The following is a 21,664-nucleotide window of genomic DNA, read 5'->3' on the forward strand; positions in this document are numbered from 1 at the left end:
AATGAAAGATTGTATATTTGCCTATTTGAGATTTGGGAAAAAAATACTCTCAATAATGAAAAGTGTGCAAATATAATAAAAAGATCTAAAATAATATGACTAATACATATGAAGAATTGAAACAGATAACTAGTTTGTATAGTTGTATCATGAAAATAGTTTCAAAAAGAAAGGAAGTTCAAAATTTTTACTTTTTTTTTTTTTTTGATCATTCAACAATGATTTTGATCAAAAAATGCATTTTATTAACGACCGAGTACGATTTTTATCAATACACTTTATATTTAATATTAATATATAAACAATGTCAAAACCAGCATCAGAAGCATTAGCTAAAGTATTCTCTTCGATCAACAAACAAACAAAGAAAGGTGAAAACTTTTTGGATGTCTGTTTCGGTTTACCAGAGAGAGGTGTTGGACATCGTTTGACAAAGAAAGTTTGGCCATCTAGAAGCAGCTATTGGACTGTTACAAAAGTTAAATTCTCAGAGAACTCTGTACGTTGTCACTTGGTGTTCGGAAAACATAATAGGTTATGTTATAATGAATGTCTAGTTTTACTTACTTACACTCTTTTTTGCTTTTTGATATGATCATATCAATTATCATTTATCACAATTATTCAATTGTTATTTTTGTAGGGAGGTAGAACAACATCACTTAGAGGTAATGCCTATGGTGTTTTAACATGGAACGGTGTAACTGAAATGAAAGAACGTCGTGTCATCGATTTGTTGGAAAAGAATTGGACTACATTCCCATATACCATCCCAAAAAAAACTGAAAAACCAATTAACAACGAAGAAGAATCAACAGAAACAACTGAACAATCATCTGAACAACAACAATAATAATAATTAAATAACTAATAATAATAATATAAGAAAATAATAAATGTATATAATATAATATATTCTAAATCAATCAATCAATATATATATAGAGATAGAGAGAGGAGAGATCATTAAAAGAAAGAAAATGAACTGTGATGAAAATAAATCACAGAAGTTGTGTTTATTTTTGATAATTCTGATTGATTGATCGATTACATCATATATAAACAAAGACTAGAGTCTTTTTGTACAGATATCAATATAATAATAATAATAACAAATATATAAGATATAAACTTTACTCAAATTGGTATCTAAACATTGTATAGAAATGGAAGATATCGATATCAAATATCGAAGAAAACAGAAGAAAACCTGTTAGTCTTTCTTTAAACAATGAATTCCATAAATATGTGATGTTGTAATATGTTACATTCACTATTCTTTATTTTTTAATAAAATATATTTTATATTGGTTCTAATAATAATAATATTATATAATTTACTACATTAAATCGGTGACCATCTCAAAGACTACTAAATTTTAATAATAAAATATTAAAAAAACCCATCTGGAAATCAAGATCTGTAAAAAATTATTTTAAAAATTTTTTTAAAATGCCCTTTTTTCAAAAAAAAAAAAAAAAATTTCTTTCGAAGAAACACATTTTTTTTCAAATTAAAAAACAATCACAGATTTATAACATCGTGAAAACTAAATTATTTAATCATAGAAGCTATAATAGTCGAGAAATATTTGTAATAATAAAATTGTAATAATAGTAAACAATAACTTAATTAAAATAAGAAAAGTAAAATACCAAGTCCTATAATTTTTTTTTGTCCTTATTTTGTTTTTTTTTAAATGTAATGTAGCTACAAAAAAATAATTACAAATAATTATGATAATAACAATGATGATAGTGAACAATTAAATTGTTCACTACTATAGTAGTGAGTGAGTGAGTGAAAGTGAGAGGAGAGAGTGTAGAACGAGAGAAAGAGTATAAAGAGGGTAGGAGATTGATTATCCATTTTTATTACTATTACTATTGTTATTGTTATTGTGTTGAGAGTGTGACAGTTTTAGAGAAATCAACTCGAATCGTGAAATCAAAGTTTAATTTTATTTAAAAAACCAGTTTTTATTTATTTATTGTTGTCATTGCTCCACTCACCACCGACCAACACCACCACAGATGTAATTGATGTTTACACAATATTATATGCACCATATCGTATAGAATATATTAACATAGAATCGATCCATCCACCATCCATCCCATCCATATGACAACAACCAACCCAAATAACAAACAAAATCAAACCAAACCATTCAAAAACTAAAACACACACAACAACACAACATTCACTTATCTCCACCATCAGCTTTTCTTAACTTTGTGTGAGTTCTGTTCATTTATAAAATAATTGTGATTATTATAAAATATAATAAACCACATATAAAGAATTTGTTTATTCAATTTAGATATATCCCAAGTGATTTACATAAAATGTGATCACAACCAAAAATTTAAATAAAGTTAAACAAAAACATTTTTGTTTGTCTGTATAAGCTTATTTAAATTTACAATAATCAATTATAACAACTAAATAATTTAAAAGTACCAAATTAAAAAATTAAATTATCAATTAAATAATAATCATAACTAATAATCCAATCATATTATATCGAATCATTGAAAAAAATTATTAATAATCAAAATTATCCATAAATATATATAGATATCTATATAGATTAAAAGTTTAGAGTAATTATTTATTATTTAAAAAGTTAGGTTAGGTTAGACCAGGTTAGTGGAAACAAACATCAAGGTTTTTTGTTATATATATTTTTTCTTTTTTTTTTTTTTTTTTGTATATTTAAATATAAATTTTTGGTTGGTTGGAAAATAAAATAAGAAAATGAGTCGACCATCATTAAGAGGAACCAAGTCCAACTTTACCTTGGTGGCAAATATGAGCAATATGAACTCTATCAATGACGATCGAGTAAAGCTATTCTTGCGAACCGAAGCCAATGTGCGCCAATGGATTGAAGAGTCACTAAAAGTCACTCTAAAGGGTGACCTCTATGAAAAACTAAGGAGTGGTATCGTCCTATGTTATTTGGCCAATGCAATCTCGCCCGATGCCGTGCCAAAGATTCAGGAGAATACCAACGTCGAATTCAAGCTGCACGAGAACATCAGTTTTTTTTTGGAGGCACTCGAAGAGTTTGGCACACCGAAACACAAGCGATTCCAACTGGCGGATCTCTATGAGGGTGGCAACAAGGTCAAGGTCATCGAGAGTCTGGTGTCGCTCGCAGAGTATGCCGTGGTAAAGTATGGATTCCACACCAAGATGAAACCGATCGATCCGAAAACACCGGTTGTCATTCCGGCTCACGAACAGCTCAAAGAGCTGAAATACTGGTTGTCACTCATCAAGGAGCCAACCAAGCAAATGAAAGGTGGACGTAAGGGTGCCACCATTCTAAAAACACAGATGGCACTACTCGCCGGTAACACTGTTGATTTCGCCAAGTGTGAACGTGGATTCATAGCATTCCAATCACTATGGAGAGGTTTTAAATGTAGAAAATTATTAACTAAAATTAGTAAGTATTTCAAATCAACATCGAATCCAATAATATATAATTAACTTATAATTAACTATATTAATTTAATTTGAATTGATAGAGCGTGATTGTGCTTATAGAGATAAAATTACACAAGAAATTTTCAAGACTGAAAAAGATTATGTTACCAATTTAAGTATTTGTATTAATGTATGTCATTTTCAACAACAACAACAACACAAATTCCAATTTTGGGAAATTGGGAAATTGAATGAAAAAACTTGGTAACTAACAATATTGCTTTTATTATTTTCTAGAATTATATGACACCTTTAAAGGAATTATTAAATAAGGATCAAATTAAGACGATATTTTCGGATATTCAAATTATTCATGCATTTGGACAAAAACTAATTGAGAAGCTGCGTCCAAGAATCGAGAGTTGGAATCATCGTCAGAGATTGGGTGACATTTTCCTGGAGATTGCCGATTTTCTCAAGGTGTACACCGGCTACATTCAAAACTATAACAATGCACTGGCGATGCTCGACGAGATCCGCAAGAAGGACAAGATCAGCCATGCACTCAACGAGTGTCGGGCACATCCCGATTGCAAGGGATTCGAGCTGTCGGCATTCCTCATCACTCCGATCCAGCGTGTACCGCGATACAACCTGTTGTTGATGGATCTTGTCAAGCACACCTGGGCAGATCATCCCGACTACAAGTCACTGTGCGACGCTACCGAACGTATCAAAGGCATAGCGTCGTTCCTCAACGAGAAGAAGCGTGAGGGTGAGAACATCAAGCGGTTCACCGACATCCAGGCCTGTCTGGAGAAAGGACCGTTGCTGTTTGCGCCAACTCGTAAGTTTGTTAAGCAAGGCTGTTTCGCCGTCTCCAAGAAAGAGGAGATCAGCATCTTTTTGTTCAACGACATCTTGGTGTACGGCAAGCCAACCTCTCGCTTAAAATCGACGTCGAGCACAACCAAAGAAAGAAAGGTTAAATATCGTGGAACCATCGATTTGATTACATTATTAGTTGAAGATCAAGTAGGAGCAGCTGCAACTACTACAACTTCGTCGACTACACCACTGTCAGCGTCGTCGTCGTCGTCATCGTCGTCATCGCCACTGCAGATTACACTCAAGTCCAATGAAGTAGTCTTGGTTTTCACCGCCAAGGATGAAGAAGAGTATAAGGAATGGGTGGAAGATCTGAAAAAGACGATCGTTGACGCAAAGGAGAAGGATAACATGGTTAAGGAAGCAAAAGCCGGACATGCCACTGCTAAAGAGTCGACACAGGCACCTGCACAACCCGAGAAGGAGGTCACAGCCGAACAACAACTTGCAGAGAGAAGAAAGACAAAGAAAGATCTCGCTTCATCCACAAACAACGCCAACAGCAACAACACTCCACAACCAACGATTACCATCTCAACATCGGTATCACTTCCGACTAGCCCTGTAACATCACCAATCAAAGAATCACCATCTCCTGCCACACCATCTTCACCATCAATAACAGGAAACAATCATAGTAATCATAATAGTGGTCATGGTTTCTCATTCATTTCATCAATTCTCGGTAAGAGTAGTGGTAGCAACAGTAGTAGTAGTAGCGGTAACAGTAGTAATAGCCCTAGTAGTAACAATAAAAAGACGCAAAAAGAAGAAGGTTTAGCTCATAACAGTGAACAGGTATCAGAGTCTGTCACTGTCGAATCAAACAACAGCGGTGGAAACTGTGACTCTAGTGAGTCGAGCATCGAGTCATCTTCGCCAGTGGCACCGTCGTCACCCACCATTTCAAACAAAGCAAGCAGACCCAAGAAGAAGAAGCAGCAACAACAACACTCTGTCGACGACATTGATATTGGCGTTAAGAAGTCCAACCATGAGGACGGTGGAAGAGCAAGAGCACAAACACGTCTACAGAAACTAACAGGTACACTCGCATTCACAAGAAGAAAGAAAGACAAAGAAAAGTTGGAACAAGCAGCTGCTGCCTCTGCTTCATCTCAATCAAGTGAATCAAATGATAATAATGATGATCATATCGATAATAATAATAATAATAATAACACTGAAATAACTTCAACAACAAATAATGATAATAATAATAATAATAATAATGTAATAGATGAATCAACACGTACATTAAATACAAGTGGTACCAATACCAATAGTAATAGAAAGACACCACCTCCACCTGTACCATCGAGAAACTACACTGGTGATGCTACAACAACGACTACTCTGACTAACAGTGGTGGTGCCACACCAAGTGTGCTAGCGAATAGTGGTGGAGGTGGATCAGAACAACAACAAAAACTAAGTTTCGAAGAGATAAAGAGTAACAGAGCTGAACTGGATCAATCGAAATTGGAAACCTATCTCACTGATGAAGAGTTTTCTCGTGTCTTTAATATGGAACAATCCGCCTTTTATAAACTACCAAAGTGGAAACAAGATCAAAAGAAGAGAGAATTGAAACTACTATAAATATAACAATCATCATCATTGCAAATGAATCTTTTTTTATCGTAAAACAAACTTTAAACATTAAAAAAAATTAAACTTATTTATTTATTTAGCTAATTAATTCTCCCAACTAGTCAAATCTATTCATACACACACGGCATTCACTTGTATATATATAAATATAAGAATTTACCTCATACATTGAAATATTTAGAAGTTGGTGAATACTAAGTTAAAAAAAAAAAGTCAAAAAACATTAACTTTTTGTGAAACTGCGCAATCACACAAACACAATCACAATCACGTAGTAATATATAAATGTCAATGCTGACTCTTTGCTATGAATGTTGTTGGTTGTGTGTGTGTGTGTGTGTGTTGAATCAAATATCTTGCAATTATTTTATAACTGTATACAATGAGCGACTTAACCACCTACTAAATTATTTTTTATTTAAATTGTTCTAATAATGATCACAAATCGTCAAAAAAATAGGGTGATTTCCCCAATCACAAAGGAATCTCAACTGACATCTTTGCAATCAAATTATAATTAAAACAATTGGTCTATTTAAAAAAAAACACACATGATTATTTTTGTCAAATGTGTGGTTATTGAATTACTAGTGTGCCGAACTGATCAACTCTCATAAAGAAAAATAAAAAAAGAAAAAAGAAAAACAAAAACAAAAAAAAAAAAAGAAATTTTTGATCAAAAAAAAAAAAAACTTCTTTTGTTGCAAGACATAACCAATCAAATACGTTTTTTTTTTTTTTTTTTTTGTTTAAAATTCAAATCAATCATTTTTTTTTTTTCTTTTTCACTATAAGGACTCTATCTCGTCTCCTCCACATCATTCGATATCCTATTTTTTTTTTTTTAATATTTTTAATTAAAGTCGACTTTTCCATTGTTTATCTGTTTGCACTTTTGCAAAAAAGCAAAAAAAATATCAAGAAAAATATTAGGTATATAATATAAAAGGAAAAAAGGCACCAAAAAAAAAAAAAAAATTTGGTTTTTTTTATTTTTGCAAAAACAACAACTGTTTGTTTTGCCCAGCAAAGGAAAGAGGAAGGATTTCGCATCAAAGTGCAAACATTGGTTTTTTGGATGATTAAAGTCGCCAAAACAATAACAACAACACAACGCTCAGTGGAACTCTGACTTTCTCAGCTACTCCGTCCAACGATCAATAATAACAATACTCACACCTCGCTTCTTGTATCACTACATTTGTAATATCACCAAAATTCAACAGTCCTATTTGATCAATCGCACAACCTGCAAATAAAGAGGTCTCACAACAACACCAATAAACAACACACCTCATACTTTAACAATCATATATTTATTTATTTATTTATCAAAATTTATCGAAACGTCAATTCAGGTCCTGTAAACACAAACAAAAAAAATCCTCCTACAATTCAATTCAATCACAACATCATTTATCATTCCACTGCATTATATTGTCGACTTTACTTTCAGGTCAAATCAACACAACACACAGATTTCGATCCCCATTTATTAGTAGGTAATCAAAGAAAAAACCAAACTAAAAAATAAGCACAAATGTTATAAAGCAAAAATCAATCACAACGATTCGAGTACAACAAAAGTTAACATTCCAATCATTTTTTTCATTCGCTCCAATTATCTATTAATCAATAATTAAACGAATAGTAAATATATTATATATATACTACAATCATTTCAACTAATTACAATTGATTGATTTGTAATTAATAAGCAATAGTTGTATTCGATTTTGTTTTTTTTTGCAGCAAAAAAACAATTTTTGTAGGTGATTGATTTTTGATTGTTAGTAACAACGATCTTTTAAATTATTTGAATAATTTTATTAATAATTTCGTTCGAAATAGAGTAGCACTCTTTTAGTATATAAATCTATAGATTGGTAAGGTATGTGTATTTAAATAGAAAAAAAACATAATCTAATCATAATCAGTTCCATTGCATTGTTTTGTAAACTTTTTTCATTTACATAAAAGTCGATTGTATTGCAATCAATCACTTAAAATTTGTTACTGTGTGCGTGGAGATTAGTAGTAATAGTATTTTATAAATATTTTGTATTTTGGTGGTTAGATGAAGTAACAAACAATAATATTAGAATAGATTCAGCAGTAGTATATTACCAATAATAATACAGTGCATTGATTGATATGCTGGATGATATCATCATATTCAGATAGTCGAGAACGTGGCTTGGAAATCGATTCAAAAAAAGTTATAATAGGAAGAAAGAACAACAGTCTCTGCAATCTAGGAATTTAGGAGAATATTATTAGCATGCTGTGATGGATTGGAAATATTATAGTCAGTAATCTATCAACATTAATAGTAACAACAATAATAGTAGTAATAATATTGTTATAATCATCTACCACTTTACAACTCTACCAAAAAGAGTAGAATGTACCATATCACCTTTCTACATTATATTTAATTTACACTGTAACTCTACCACAATTATTTGTTTGTTTGTTTTTAATATTACATTTCAAATTAATAGGTTATTTCCATATATATTCAATAGTTACTATTGGTTAGTTAAACTTTAATTGTATATTGTCAATTATTTCACTTCACTTCAACTCAACTCAACTCTACTCTAAATGTTTATATTTAATGTAGAATCACATACATATATGAATGAACTCTAATTGGCTAATTGATTGGTTTGTCGGTTAGTTAATAAAGGGTGAAGTACAACGAACGAATATTTGATAATCAAAAATAGGTAGATAGATAGATAGATAGAATCACAGTGATTCACCCAACAATCTCATTCATTAAAAGTCATATTAATTGCAAGTGTCATTTGAAAGTTGAATTGAAATTCATTCAATTGACAAATGCGAAATTTATTCATTATGTGTGTACAGTGTGATTACCAATTACTTTAATAATTTCAACACACATATGCATGTGTTCATCATCATCATCGTTAATAACATCATTATTACAATCCCAACCGTCACAACAAATAAATAATAATAAATAACAATAACCCTCGGATAAATATATTTCTTCTTTTAAGTTTTGTCTTTAAATTCTAAACAAACACAACAAAAAAAAACAAAAACGTAGTCAATTTACTACAACTTTATATTTGTTCAATCATTTAATTAAATAATAATAATAATAAATATTCATGTAAAATGATTACCACCATGTTTTAATTGTCATTCTTCAAATTACTTGTTGTTAACTATAACCCAACCAATTAGTTTAGTTTTAACTAGTTATGATCAGTGTGCAGTGTCATACTGCCCATTCTTCGATTCCACTCACACTCCCGCTCTCTCAAATTTTTTTCATCAAAAAGTACCACTATCAAAGAGACACCACTACAACGCTGTAATCATCATATTTTCTTGTTAATTTTTCAATTTGTTTTTTTTTTTTTTTTTTTTAATTTTTTTTTTTTTTGATTCATTCTATTTTTTTTTTTTTTTTGATTGTGGTAGTTTTTATTGTTTTGATTGAAAAATCAAATTGTTATTGGTGTGTTTGCTTTTGATAATTTATAGATATAATATTAGAAATCAGTGCTCACGGTAAAGATAAATCTATAATAATTGTAATTATTGAATTCAATAATGTTAGAGAAAGAAGAAGTAGCAGAGGTTCCATTTCTTGATATCGCGATATATTAGTTGTTTGTTTAAAAAAAAAAAAAAAACCAAACGAAATCACAATTTACTTTTAAGTTTACCACTCCCGCTCACTCCAAAGTTTAATAAAAACCAAAACACACACACACACACACACAACAAGAAGAGAAGAGAACAAACAATCCAAACCACACCCACATCAATTTAATTGAATATAATACACATTTATTTATTCATCATCATCGCACAACCAAATAATAATAATAATAATAACAATATTGTTAAATTCTATATTTAATAACAATTCACACAACACTCTTATAAAATTACTGATGATCATACATATTTAGTGGTTTTTAATTTCACACACACTCATAATAATACACACACTAGATTTGATAAAAGTGTGACAATTCAATTGTAAATCTATAAAAAATTGTTATTGATGATTATTAACTTGTTGTTGATGGTCAAAGACACCACTTTGACAACAATCACCAACAGTAGCAATACCTTTTTGAAATATTTAATCAAAATAGATTTATTTGGTGGTAAATATATAAATATAAATATATGAATGTTAAAAAGCATACTATATCATAATGTGTTCATGTACAGTAGTAGTTATGTTTTATATTTAATTACATACACTCACACATTCAACAAATTTCATATTTCTTGGCTGTCAAATATGAAATATTTATATAGGAATAGACTATAGACTCAAATAGCAAATATATTTTATTGATCTCACACATCACACACACTTACAGTTCTAACCAATCAGAGCGACACCGTGTAGATATACCGTATATAGTCTACTCTAGTGCACACACCACACCACACCACACACTCTATACTTATAATTACATTTTATTGCTGTTTTTAAATTAATTAAATATATTCTAATATACCTTTTTCTTTTGACCTTTTCAACATAATTAGGATCAGATTTGAAATATTGTTATTATATTGAACAACAATAATAACAATAACAACTACACACATTCCACTTACACAGAGCCAACATCACTTGTGCACACTATTTAATCAAAAAGATATACATTTTCAAAATCATTTTCACCAAATCCAATCCATTTGACTCAACTAATCAACCATAACATCATCAAAAGTTCAATAGTAAAGTTGGCCAAAGAAAGAGAAAAATATATTAGGTTTTGCCAGTTAGTAGTAAAGTAGTTATTACCACCTCACTCTTTCATTCATTCATTCTCAGCTATAATCTTGTTGCAAACAACAAATATTATAAATTTACACACAATTTCACTTCTCTCACACTTGCTTGTTTTATTCACTCCTTGCTACACCCTAACTCCTAGCATATCGATTGGACTCGACAATATCAATAATAACAATAACAATACATTAACAATAACCAAAAACAAAACACAATCTATCTAAAATCTATCTATTCTTTCATTTCAATTTGATATTTCATTCTTTTTCTTTTGTTTTTTTTTTTTTTCTCAACCATCCATCCATCCATCATCATTACATCAAGATACCTAAGCATTGTTTTTGATTTGCTAATAAAACAAATAATTTGTTATACCAATATCATCAATCAATCAAATCAAATCAAATCACTGTAATATTAAATATTGGCATTGAAATCAAAATTGCAAGGCAACCAAAAAACAACTCCACATATCACACCAATGTTTACCAGAGTAGACACACACACTCACACCCACACACTTACACTCACACAGATTAACCAAAATCACATACAATCACAAATTATATAAACAACACACGTCTAAAAAAATAAAAGTAAAATAAGTACTGTACATATATATACATATATGCATTACATAGAATAGAATACATTCACCTGACAATACACAACTACTAAATGTTAAATGCATCACATCACATCACACTACCAACCAACAACTAACTAGCTTACTCACTCAAGTGATTGATCAAACCTCAAACCAAACCCCCACCGAATAAAAAGTGTAAAACCCTTTTGTTTTATTTTAATTAAATCATATTTTATATATCCATTAATATATTCTTTTAATAATATAAACAAAGCAAAGCAAAACAAAACAATATATTTCATAATTGGATTTCCAAACCAAATCAAATCAAACCAGTCAAATCAAATCAAATCAAATATCTTCAATGTATTTTAAATGATCTTCCATATATAGCTAACCAAATTTATATTATCCCAGTTAATTAATGTTTAAAGATTATTATTTTCAAAATAGTTTCATCATCATCAACATCAACATAGTCCACAAAAAATAACATCAACCAGAAATAACATCCACAATATCACAACTTCAATAAGTAGTATACATTTTATATCAGCATCTTTCCTTCGTTCCTTCCTCTACCTACACCTCCAAGAGTGTAGAGTAGTGTTTCCAGCTGTAACACCACCTTCCTCCCCAGATCTGGTATAAGAATTATATTATTCATAATACATTAACAACTCTGTAGTAGTAGTAGTAATATAGTATAGTAGTTATCTCCAACAACAAGGTCCAAAAACAACAAAAATATCAAACAAATAGCATTGCTTTTCTAATTATATTATTATTCCAAAAGGTAATTACTCTCGAGTCATCTATCATCCATCCATTATCTATATTATCACTATCAATATCATTCTCATTATTATACTATTCATTTTCCAATCAACATAAAACATTCTTTCCAAAAAGAAAAAAGATTTTTTCAAAAACTAACACCTTGTATTTTTAAACCTCTAAAAATAATAATAATCAACATCAATAATAGTAATCCATATATATATATCTCAAGTTTATAATAATATAAAAAAACAAAAAATAAAATGGAATTCAATGAATATAATTATATGTATACAAATCCTCCACCCAATGTTGGATACGGTATGATGCAGCCAGCGATGATGGTACCAGTGTTTGGACACCAATATTATAATCCACAACAAGCCCTGCAGCAACAACAACAGCAGCAGCAACAACAACAACCAACGGGTCTGTCCAACTCCACTGGCATGCCACAGCCACCACCACAGCAATATGTCACTACCAACCAGTTATCTCAGTCAACACCACAGTTTTCGACCAATGTACATGCCTATCCCACACCCCAATATATTTATCAACCACAAAGCCAACCCATTTATACCGCCAATGTACAACAGCAACAGCAGCAACAACAACAACAACACTCGCCCAATGGAACGCCGATCACTTCGCAACACCCCATTTCACAACCGATCATGATGGACATGCATCATGCATACCTACCATATAACAACTTTTTAGTTTCACAACCACCCAACATGCAGCAGCAACAACAATCGCCCATGATGTCGTCGCCCACCGCCAAATCACCCTCAACCAGTCCAATTTCGAATTCACAATATATAAGCAATGCCACACCTGCACCAGCAACCCAATCAATTTCACAGCCATTAACTCAACCAATTTCAAATATACAACAACAAGCACAACCAGCACCAGTAGCACCACTAAAACCTAAATTCTCACTACCACTTCACAATTTAAATAATCAACAGTCCAACACTGGTCCAATTTCACCAAAATCCACAATCTCTACGACACCCAAGAAGCCTTATTCACCTCGTTCCTCAAAATCTAAAAGTTCCACTCTCATCTCACACCAATTGCCTCTGTCGCCATCGACCCTCAAGAATGCTGGATTGAGCTCGGCGTCGACTCCACTCTTTACCAATCCAAATCAGCAACATGTAACACCAAATACCACTCCACGTTCGCCACTATCCGGTTCACTAGAGCTCGGCTGTTCAACTGCAGATAGTTCTCTCGGTCCATACCAAAGCACCTCCACATTTAACTCGCCTCGAAATCTTTCGAGTGCTGCCAACTCACCTCAACAACAACAATCACCAAAATCTTTAATTATTCCACAAGCTATTTCAATGGTAAATGATTTACAACAACAACAGCAACAACATCAACAACATCAAGATCAACAACAACAACATTTACAATATTTCAATAATGTGTCAAAGATTTGTCCAGTTATATATCAACAACCAACTCAACAACAACAATCACATCAACCTCAACCAATTGACCAAAGTTATATGTATCAACCAAACACTTCAACTTCATCGCTTGATCCAATGGACTCGGAAAGCATTCCATTGTTTAGCCAGATTGCTATGCCTATTCCATCGGGATTGAATTGTGTCCGTTGTATGGGTTCTGTCGATCCACAGATGTTGCTAAGTTGCATTCATTGTCATGTCCACTTCCATCGTTACTGCGTGTTTGGTCCAGAGCAACAGAATCACCTTCAGCCACAACAATGGATCTGTATGCATTGTCAAAACATCCAAACTGACTTTGGTCTGATTCCAACCACCACTTCCAACACCGCTACCAACTGGATGAACATACCAATGCCAATGGTAGATCAACAACAAATCAATAACAATACAAATCTTGATCTTCAACAAATCAAACAAGAAATGAATGTTTCTCCAAACAACAACAATAGTAGTAGTGATTCAGAGGTGTCCGATAGTGAGAATGGTGATGATTCTTCAGATGAAGAAGAGGAAGACGATATTCAACCATTGTCCAGACAAATGAAAGACAACAACGATGATGACGACGACGATGAAGATGAAGATGAAGAGGACGATAGTCAACCAACCTCTACAGAGTCATCGCCACGCAATCAGACAACTCCACGTGAAGGAAAATCAAAGGGTCACTGGACAAAGGAAGAGGACGAAATGTTGAGAGCACTCGTCGAGAAGTATGGAACCAAACGATGGAAGTACATTGCCTCGCTGCTCGGTCTTCGTAACGGTCGTCAGTGTCGTGAGCGTTGGTCCAACCAACTGGACCCAGGAATCAAACGTGATGCATGGACTCTCAACGAGGACAAGATCATCTTGGAAGCACACGCCAAATTCGGAAACAAATGGGCAGAGATTTCCAAACTCCTACCTGGAAGAACAAATTGTGCAATCAAGAATCACTGGAACTCAACAATGAAGAGAAAGATCAGTAAGAAGCAATATGACATCTCACTACTCTCTCTAGAGTCACCAAGACCATCACACTCATCTTCTCCACCCTCACAATTTGTACAAAGTAATAACAACAACAATTCAACGATTATCAACAACAACAACAACAATAACAATATTATTTCAAATTCATCTGAGCAAGCAGTTGATCAATATGCAACTGCTGATCAGCACAGAATGAATCATTCACCACGTGTTGACATGTTATCAACTACAAGTACCACTACCACAACAACAACATCATCATCCTCCTCAAATATTAATAGCAATAACAACAATAATAATGTTCAACTCGTTAAAAAAGTTGGACTCACTCTCCCCTGTTACATTTGTGAATCGATCACATATCTGCCACCAAAGGGATCGGACTCGACCAACAAACAACATATCCTCAGTCAGGAGCACTGTAATTATTTCGATTTGCCATTCCCCGTTGGTCTAGGCGAGAAGAAACAGTACTGCATGTGTCACGCACACTACAACTCGTATCGACGAAGACAAGCATCCAAGTGTGGCGCCGGTATCAATCCAGTGGTTCCACCCTTGGATTTCACACGAAAGGAAGACGAGACCATCTTGGCATTTCGTAGCAGACGTGAATGGCCAGATCTAAACGATATCCTCATGATGAAGAACGAAAACACCAAAAGTGATACAATGAAAATCGATTTAACTGTACTTTACGATATACTTTTGGAAACAAGTTCATTACCCATAGAAGAATGTTATCAGAAAATATATGAAGGTTTGTATCATCAATAATGTTAATAATTATAGATTGATATTAATATTAACATCAATTGTTTTATTATTATTATTTACTATATATATAGTATTAAATATTAAAGCAAAATCAAAGAAATCAAGTACTTCTTCTGCTGGTTCCTCTTCTTTACTTGTTAACAATAACAACAACAATAATAGTAGTGGAAATTTGGACAATGATTTAGTCAATAAGAAATTGATAAAAAATAATATCAAATTCAAGATTAAGAATCTGTTGGTCACATTCCCACATCTCAAGTTCTACGGTTCCATCAAGGACTTCCAATTACAACGTCTTCAAAAAGTACCAGAGATTCTCTTGGTCAAAGACAATGAGCATTTGAGAATGAAATTCTTGGAATCATAATAATAGAACACCCATATATAACAACAACAACAACAACAAACCTTGCACATATTTTATCCAGCCTTACACTACCACCACCAATTACTGTAATTAAATTTAAAACATAAAATAAACAATTGTCCCGATTTTATTTATTTCAAAAAAAAAAAAAACAAACAACTACAACAACAAAATCTTTAACTTTATTGTTAACATATAATAATTATAATAATATAAAATGTAGATTTAATTTACTTGTATTTACAAAAAGTTTTATTTATTTAAAGAAACGAAATGTGTATTGAAATAATTTTAACGCTTATCATCAATATGTCTAATATTTGGTTGCTGTAAATACAAAAATCTTTTTTTGACGTTCCATTAGTTGGTCGTGTATACATTGATGCTCTGGTATAGTTTGATATTCGTATGGATTAGGGCTGTAGTTGTTAATGCTATTCGTTGTTTCCGATTCTGCTTTCAAAATGTTATCTGTTGCACTTCCACCCTTCGGTAGACTTTCGTAACCCTCTCTAATAATTTGATTAATAGATTTCTTTGATTCGTTATCTGACATCTTTTGTCCTTCTTCTTCTTGTTTATCTTTATCTATATTAAGATTATCTTTATTATTATTATTATTATTATTATTATTATTATTATATTATTATTATTATTATCTAATTGAGTTGCCGATACACCAACAGTACTATCTATTTTATTTATTACTATGTAGATACAACAACAATGAAGTAGAAATATTAAAAAAATGATTTGATATTTATTGTTCATATTTATTAAATAATCATCTTAATTATCTAAAAAAAAACATGAATTCCTAATTTATAAAAAAATCAATTATGAATTATTAATTTATTTATTACGTTGTAAAAGTTTGTGTCATTTTTTTTTTTTATTCATTGAAACAAAATAAAAAATAATAATAAATAAGAATAATTTTATTTTGTTATTTTTTTTAATTGAATCAAAATAAAAAAATTAATAATAATTATAAAAATATAATTGCAAAAATAAACATTTATTGAAGTACGATGAGTTTTCAATTTAATATACTTTCGATTAGAAAATACAATACCTCTTTATCAATCGATTGATATTGATCGCAACTAAACGTGTTTAATTATCGAAACAAAACAGAGGTAATTTTAATTTCGAAATAGACTAACAATCTAATCCTGGTTGTGTTGTCTTAAGATTATCGAATAAAATTTGTGTAATTCTAATTGTTTTTTTTTTTTGCACATTTTTTTTTTAATGATTCCCAGGAATTTTGAGTAAAGGGTAAGTTGATGGTTTGACAAGAAATGAGTTTTTTTGTCAAATTTCAATTTTACCTTTTTTCTCTGGTTTATTACATTGAATACTTATCATATCGAAATCAAACAACAATATTTAAACACAGATAAATCATTTCACTGGTTTTTATTTTCTAAACAGTCAAAACCTCTTATTTAAAGCACCTTCAACAGTCATTTTTACTTTTTTTAAAATATTTATTTAAAACAACAAAATTAGATCAAGTATAATATTAACATATAGATTAATTATATTATAACATTCAATTTAAAGGTAATTAATAATATTATTATTTCAAAACCATATTCTTCACAAATTGGGAAATTTTTTTTTTTACAATTTAAATTAAAAATAAAAAATCAAAAAAATCAAATTTAAATTTTATTTATTTTGTTTGGAAGTTGAAAGAAATCTCGTTGCATTCGTCAATCGAATAATGACATTCACTCATTTTCCCCACTATACACCACTACCACATTCCACAGCCCGAAAATAGTGAAATCATTCACAACCAACAACATTATTATAAAATTTATCACAACTTTGGTGTGATTGTTTCAGTACTGAAAAGTGTGTGTGATGTTTGAAATAAGTCATCACAATACCATTTATTCAGTATATTTATATTAATCAATCATATATATATATATACAAAAATAAATAATACAAAAGAATCAAACCTTAAGGTACTAATTTTACAACTTTTTCTTTTTTTTATCTTTATTGCTTATTTTTAATATTTTTTATAGATATCGATAATAAAATAATAATACAAAAAAAAGATAGATAAATAGCATAAAATATATATACACATATTTCATAATCATAACAATCAAGATAAATTAAAATTTGTAAATAGTAGTTAGCAGTAATAATACATTATATATAATATAGTTATAATAATATAAAAACAAAAAAAACAAGGGAGGAAAATTTAATAAAAAAAAAAAATTATGTCCTCTTTTGATTTTAGATTTTGGAAAAAGCAATCTTCACCTGGTGGTGGTGGTAATGCTTCACCAAATGCAGATATAGAGAATCAGGATAATCGGCCGTTGTTATCATCGTCTGTGCCAACCTATAGTACATTCAATGATGACGATCTACCTTTGAGGCCACCCGCCAACACTGACGACGATTCCTCCGACGAGGATATGTCACGTGTCGATATCTCGAGATTCGACTCGACTTCACCGATGGATGATAGCGGCAACAGCAGTAGCAATCGTCGTGAATCCCCACAGTCGAGCACGGTCAACATCCTCGATGAGCCACCCTCGACATGGCGTAATTTCGTGAGCAGACTGCGCACCATCCAAAAGAAAGAAGTACAACATCAACTCAATGTATCGAGAGGTGTAGAATCACCTTCTTCGCTACTGCAGGCTTCATCTTCCGACACTTCCTCTATCTCGCCAATCGGCTCGATGTCACCGAGCGAGCAATCGCCAATGATACAATCGGCCAACGGTTTGTATAATTCCTATCAAAATCCAGCTGGATTATCACCATTGTCATCATCATCAGCTTTGCCAATGGAGATGTCACAACCCGGACTGAATGTATCTCAGCAACGGCGACATCGCCACCAGCATCGCGAAAAGCTGGAAACAGAACAACCGACTTCCACCAAGGATCTGGTGATCAAAACGATTAAACATAATATAAAGACAGCACAAAAGCGAGCACCCTATTATATTCCGATTCTAAGTTGGCTGCCCAAGTACGACAAGAGCAATTTGTCGGGCGATATCATTGCCGGAATCACAACGGCGATCATGTTGATTCCACAGGGTATGGCATATGCCTTTCTCGTGGGAATACCTTCGATTCATGGTTTATACACTGGTTTGATACCGGTTTTAGTTTATTGTTTCTTTGGAACCTCGCGACAGTTGTCGGTGGGACCGGAAGCAGCGGTTTCTCTGATTGTCGGAACTACGCTGAAACAGATCTCCGATGAAAACGATGTGCCGTTGACAACACCGGAACTGATAGATTTGGCAATCATGTTATCTTTTATAGTTGGTATATTTTCACTGGCACTCGGTCTACTCAGATTTGGTTTCCTCTCTGAAGTACTCTCACGTCCGCTGATCCGTGGTTTCATTCTGGCGATTGCAGTGACAATCTTACTCGACCAAATGGATACACTACTAGGTTTGACAGGCGTAACAGGTTCAGGATGGAGAAAAGTCGTTCCAATATTCAAATCTATACACACTGCCAAACCAATAGCATATTGTATGTCAATTGGTGCAATTACTTCTTTATTTATTATGAATGTAAGTTTAGATAATTATAGTTGTTATTGCAGCAAAGCAAAACAAAACTCAGTAAATTCTAATAATATTCATTTGCATAAATAGAAATTGAAAAGAATGATTCCAGAAAAGAGAACAAAGATTATACATCATATTGGTTTCTTTATTCCAAGTATTTTGGTTGTTGTGGTCATTGGTATTTCAGTGACATCGATTTTCAAGTTGGGAGATAAAGGATTGGCTGTTCTTGGTTACACGGAGGCAAGTTTCCCGAAACCAACGTTACCACCTCTGAGCCAATGGAATATGTTCACAGGATTGCTTTCACCGGGTTTGTTTATTACTATCGTTGGCTTCGTAGAGTCAATGGCAATCTCCAAGATTATCGCTGCCAAACACAACTATCAGGTATCGACCAACCGTGAGTTGGTTGCTATTGGAATGTCGAATCTCGCTGGTTCGGTTTTTCTCGCATATCCAATGTTTGCTTCGATGACCAGATCCGTCGTAAACGACAAAGCCGGTGCAAGATCACAGCTGGCTGGATTCGTTACTTTCATTATCATCTTGTTCACCTGTCTCTTCTTGATGCCTGTGTTCCAACATCTGCCAAGAGTAATCATGAGTTCCATTGTTTTCGTTGCCGCCGTCGGACTGATCGAGCTACACGACCTCATATTCCTCTGGAAGGTTCGTGCATGGAAAGATCTCTTCTTGCTGACACTGACTTTTGTCACTACCTTTGCTTTCTCGACTGAAGTCGGTTTGATAGTTAGCATTGGTATGTCTTGTTTCATGGTGATCAAACAGTCGTCTGCCCCTCATTTCTCCGTGCTTGGACGTATGCCAGAATCCACAAAGTATAAAGATATCACACTGTTCACAGAGGCAAGACAAGTCGATAGCTTAATTATCATTCGTTTCGACGAGAGTATCTATTTCTCCAACGTTGGACAGGTCAAAGAAATTCTTTTCAGAATCGAAAAGCTCGGTTCTGCAATGGCACATCCATCCGAGGCCGAGGGTGGTCAGACACCACTCAAAGGTGTTGTATTTGACATGAGAAATATACCAGTTATAGATGCAAGGTAATTATTAAATTAATAATAATACTATTATGGTATATAATATCAGTTTATATATTAATTTAAATTCTTAAAACTATATTTACAGTTCTATTCAAATATTACATGAAATTGTATCAAATTATGAAAAGAGAGATATTATTGTAACATTTGTAAAGCTTAAAGATTCGTTAAAGACAATGTTTTTAAGAGGTGGATTCTACGATTTGATTGGAACAGATAGATTCTATACGAGTATACACGAGGCTGTCATTAGAATTCTTGGTGGACCACCAAGAACACACTCATCCTATTTCACCACACAGATTCTAGTGCCAAATGAGCAACAGATCGCCGAAAATCAACCGTCAGCCATATTACTGACTGATGATAATACTAATTCACCAATAAATAACTACAGTGATAGTAGATTGTAGTTACATTTATTTATTATAATTTTTTTATTTAAACAAAACAATACATAGTTTTTTATTTGTTTGATTTATTTATTAAGTTGACATGTTGCTTTTTACTAGCACTAGCCTCATATTCCAGTGAGAGGTTGTTGGTACTACTATTTAATTGATTTTATTATTCCATCCAGCTTGTCGATATTCCTACTAATCATGATGGCTTTGACAAAGTGACACTATGTATTGAGGAAGTCACTTGAATGTAGAGGATCATCAGTCTCAACGATTCTTTCATCAAAGCAACTCTCTTGGAGTCTAGATCCGATTTGTTGAAACTTCACGATTCTCTTCCAACACCAATGGACATTAGCGCAGTTAAATATCACAGGAAATTTGTTTCCAAATAGGAGAGTATCGCCAAAGGGTTATGCTTCTATTGCAAATCACCAGAACATAAACATGTCCCAAGAAAAGCAAACATTTAAAAGAGGTCTGTTTTAATCCAGAGTTAGTCAATAATGGAATTCTTTGTTTCACTATTTGGGTGGGGGTTCTTGAACCAGTTGATATGAGGATTGTATCTCTTTAGAAATGGTACACCAAAAGAACACCATCAAAGTTCCATGGATATTGAAAGTGGATCCAAGATTGCTAACGTTGCTGATCCTTTAATATTGATAAATTAATATGAAATGTGAAAAGATGAATAGTAGTACCAGCAACTCCTCATAAGGAAGATGAAGCTAGTTATTGTTTGTGCAACGATCTTCACAACAAAATACTTATTGGATTTGATCGAAAAATAAAAAAAAAAAGACAAAAATTTATAAAAAAATCTTGTTTGAAAAAAAAAAACTTAGCAAGTCCTTTATAAAGTAAAATAAATACATTT

General features: G+C 32.2%; 6 protein-coding genes across 6 annotated transcripts; 4 read left to right on the forward strand and 2 right to left on the reverse strand.

Annotated features, from left to right (window-relative positions):
* Positions 1–304: 304 nt before the first annotated feature.
* On the forward strand, positions 305–853 carry PPL_07747 (uncharacterized protein; the record flags this gene model as incomplete). The annotated part of the gene is made up of 2 exons (XM_020578581.1): positions 305–499; positions 644–853. 2 exons carry the CDS (start codon positions 305–307, stop codon positions 851–853), a joined length of 405 nt encoding a protein of 134 aa, XP_020431450.1.
* Positions 854–2,815: 1,962 nt separating this feature from the next.
* On the forward strand, positions 2,816–5,929 carry gxcZ (RhoGEF domain-containing protein; the record flags this gene model as incomplete). Its single annotated transcript, XM_020578582.1, has 4 exons — positions 2,816–3,458; positions 3,541–3,629; positions 3,737–4,286; positions 4,464–5,929. 4 exons carry the CDS (start codon positions 2,816–2,818, stop codon positions 5,927–5,929), a joined length of 2,748 nt encoding a protein of 915 aa, XP_020431451.1.
* Positions 5,930–6,038: 109 nt separating this feature from the next.
* Positions 6,039–12,236, reverse strand: PPL_07749 (uncharacterized protein; the record flags this gene model as incomplete). Its single annotated transcript, XM_020578583.1, has 7 exons — positions 6,039–6,135; positions 6,438–6,472; positions 8,326–8,364; positions 8,835–8,979; positions 10,568–10,592; positions 11,077–11,097; positions 12,209–12,236. 7 exons carry the CDS (start codon positions 12,234–12,236, stop codon positions 6,039–6,041), a joined length of 390 nt encoding a protein of 129 aa, XP_020431452.1.
* A 144-nt stretch (positions 12,237–12,380) lies between these two features.
* mybAA (myb domain-containing protein) lies at positions 12,381–15,735 on the forward strand (the record flags this gene model as incomplete). The annotated part of the gene is made up of 2 exons (XM_020578584.1): positions 12,381–15,348; positions 15,437–15,735. 2 exons carry the CDS (start codon positions 12,381–12,383, stop codon positions 15,733–15,735), a joined length of 3,267 nt encoding a protein of 1,088 aa, XP_020431453.1.
* Positions 15,736–16,048: 313 nt separating this feature from the next.
* PPL_07751 (uncharacterized protein) lies at positions 16,049–17,106 on the reverse strand (the record flags this gene model as incomplete). Its single annotated transcript, XM_020578585.1, has 2 exons — positions 16,049–16,323; positions 17,070–17,106. The coding sequence occupies 2 exons, from the start codon at positions 17,104–17,106 to the stop codon at positions 16,049–16,051; spliced, it is 312 nt and encodes a 103-aa protein (XP_020431454.1).
* Positions 17,107–17,984: 878 nt separating this feature from the next.
* On the forward strand, positions 17,985–21,458 carry PPL_07752 (RNA recognition motif-containing protein RRM; the record flags this gene model as incomplete). The annotated part of the gene is made up of 6 exons (XM_020578586.1): positions 17,985–19,316; positions 19,401–19,556; positions 19,796–19,910; positions 20,056–20,383; positions 20,469–20,792; positions 21,362–21,458. The coding sequence occupies 6 exons, from the start codon at positions 17,985–17,987 to the stop codon at positions 21,456–21,458; spliced, it is 2,352 nt and encodes a 783-aa protein (XP_020431455.1).
* Positions 21,459–21,664: the final 206 nt, after the last annotated feature.

This window comes from Heterostelium album, assembly GCF_000004825.1.
Source record: "Heterostelium album PN500 unplaced genomic scaffold PPL_scaffold8, whole genome shotgun sequence".
In the NCBI taxonomy this organism is placed as follows: Eukaryota; Evosea; class Eumycetozoa; order Acytosteliales; family Acytosteliaceae; genus Heterostelium; species Heterostelium album.